The 2,160-nt window shown below is 53.1% G+C and overlaps 1 protein-coding gene across 1 annotated transcript; it reads right to left on the bottom strand.

Annotated features, from left to right (window-relative positions):
* Positions 1–845: 845 nt before the first annotated feature.
* On the bottom strand, positions 846–1,486 carry PHACADRAFT_203145 (uncharacterized protein; the record flags this gene model as incomplete). Its single annotated transcript, XM_007403208.1, has 3 exons — positions 846–1,006; positions 1,095–1,161; positions 1,256–1,486. The coding sequence occupies 3 exons, from the start codon at positions 1,484–1,486 to the stop codon at positions 846–848; spliced, it is 459 nt and encodes a 152-aa protein (XP_007403270.1).
* Positions 1,487–2,160: the final 674 nt, after the last annotated feature.

Here is a 2,160-nt window from a genome sequence, read left to right as displayed (position 1 = left end):
TATCGTGACGGAGCGGTACCGATTAGACGGCACCTTGCGCGAAGCGAAATGGGGAACTCACGTAGAGTCACTGGGCCAGGTGATACGGCCGGCCTCAGAGTCGTCCTCCCGGACCCTCCACTAACTTCTCCATCGCCTTCCCCTGAAGTTCATCCTGAGTTGTCCTTGAGCACCTCTCCAGTCACGGTGTTTCTTCTCTTGAAAGCATTCCTGTAGCTGTGAGCAATGCTACGGTAGAATAATGCATAGGGCGCTTAGCATCTGGCATATTTCCGCTGTCTCACGTTTTGCTCAAGCACACCTGGAGCCACACGGGGTGCGTTCTTGGTAGGTACAAGACAGCCAGTTTTTTTGGAAGGGGTGCTACATATCGCAATTTCTTAGCACTTTTTAGTTTTATTCATTATGAGATGTTCTACTGCGCAGATGAAGCCTCTCTTGTCTTATGCGGTCTTGATGACCGGACGAAGAACCGTGATATCTCTCCTATGTCGCTGTGTCGTGTTTCATCGTCCGAGTGTCCGGTGTCCCTCCATCGTTTGAGTCACTCCCTGTGACCAGCCATCACCGGTACCTCGGCCGATCGTCCCCTGTGCCGAGACATTGAACCATGGCTATCTATCCACCATATTATCCGACACGACCAGTCAGACGATCCCAACCCAACGAAGTTCGACGCGACTGACAGGCAAGCACGTGGGCGTCTGACAGGTTTCTCAAGTCGCCCCAAATAGCTCAGCTTATCTCTCTTAGCACGACGTGTTTCCCCGCGGCTCTGAGCGGCGCGGGTTTTCACTGGGATATGCATGCCCGGTCCAATAAATTACAGGTATCAATGATGTTTACTAGTCCGCCGAAATAATATCCAAGTCAAGCGTCGGGAAGCCGCCGCCATTGCCACCATTGGCGGAGCTGCCGTTCGCACCACCAGCTGCCTTGCCACCATCGCCACCAACAGCAGAGCCGCCGCTGCCCCCGTTGCCACCCTCGCCGCCGTTCACAGAGCCTGAGTCCCGATGTCAGTGCTGAGGTCGTACTATACGTCTCATGAAACAGGCTTACCGCCGTTAGAAATGCCACCGCTACCGCCTTACGCAGACCCATCCTACAAAGATGGGCCGAGGCCCTCATCTCTAGTGAGGCTACCTCCGTTGGCGTTGCCTATCAAACGATGCGTTAGGACTGAAATCGAAAAGCTGAATGATACAAGATACTGACCGTCCTCGGACTCTTAAATGGCAGTGAAGCCGTTCACGGCCCTGCGCTCTACAGTGAAGTCTTCGTAGTCCTTGGGGTCGAAAGGGTCAGTCTTGCGCTCTACAGTGAAGTCTTCGTAGTCCTTGGGCTCTAGAGGGTCGTTCTTGCGCCGTATAACGGTGCCTATGCGGAAATTTGGATTGGGAAACGGGCCGACTCGGGGGGGCGGAGCCGCAAGAGTACCGACGATAGCGGCGAGAATGAAAAGAGCGATGAATGAGCTACGCATTTAGACGAAGGGCAGCGGTGAGTGATAAAGATATCAACGAGAGCGAAGGAGGTTGAGAGACAAGCTCGATGAGCAGGAAAGGACGGATGCTAGAGTGAGGAATAACAGGAGTTATCGAGCTCATATTTATAGCGACGACAAAGAGCTTGAGATCATCTGCTGTGTCGCCCAAGTCTACCGAAAAACGCGCGACTGGACATTACCCGTGCTGACATCGATTGTCAGAGACAGATACAGTATCGCGGATGGAGCCACACAGTTAGCGTACAGCTTTCGCATCCGTGGTGCGGCCCCAATTCTGAGACATGGGCTGACGCGTGAGAGCTGTATCAAAACGTTGAGCTGACACAGGACCCCTGATAATTGGGTCAGATGCCTGTTCGGGCCTTCCAAAATTTTACCAAAAACGTCTGGACAGGAGGGGCAATTTTGGGTCAAAACGTTCGGACAAAATCAGGCCCCGGGGCCTTCGGCCTCCAAAACGTCCGGACTATGGGCAGGCCTAGCAAAATCTTGTCCACCCCCAAGCTCGCCCGGCAGGCTTTCAAACTTGCATTTTCTCCTTCGTACCTAGCAAGAGACAGTGTTGGACACTAGTAACAATGATATAGACAGCAACATACTGGTGCAACTACTGATTGGGACTGTTGTCCTTGACCTCAAAGCCCATCTCA

This window comes from Phanerochaete carnosa (genome assembly GCF_000300595.1).
Source record: "Phanerochaete carnosa HHB-10118-sp unplaced genomic scaffold PHACAscaffold_875, whole genome shotgun sequence".
NCBI lineage: Eukaryota > Fungi > Basidiomycota > Agaricomycetes > Polyporales > Phanerochaetaceae > Phanerochaete > Phanerochaete carnosa.
This window is presented reverse-complemented; position numbering and strand designations above follow the sequence as displayed.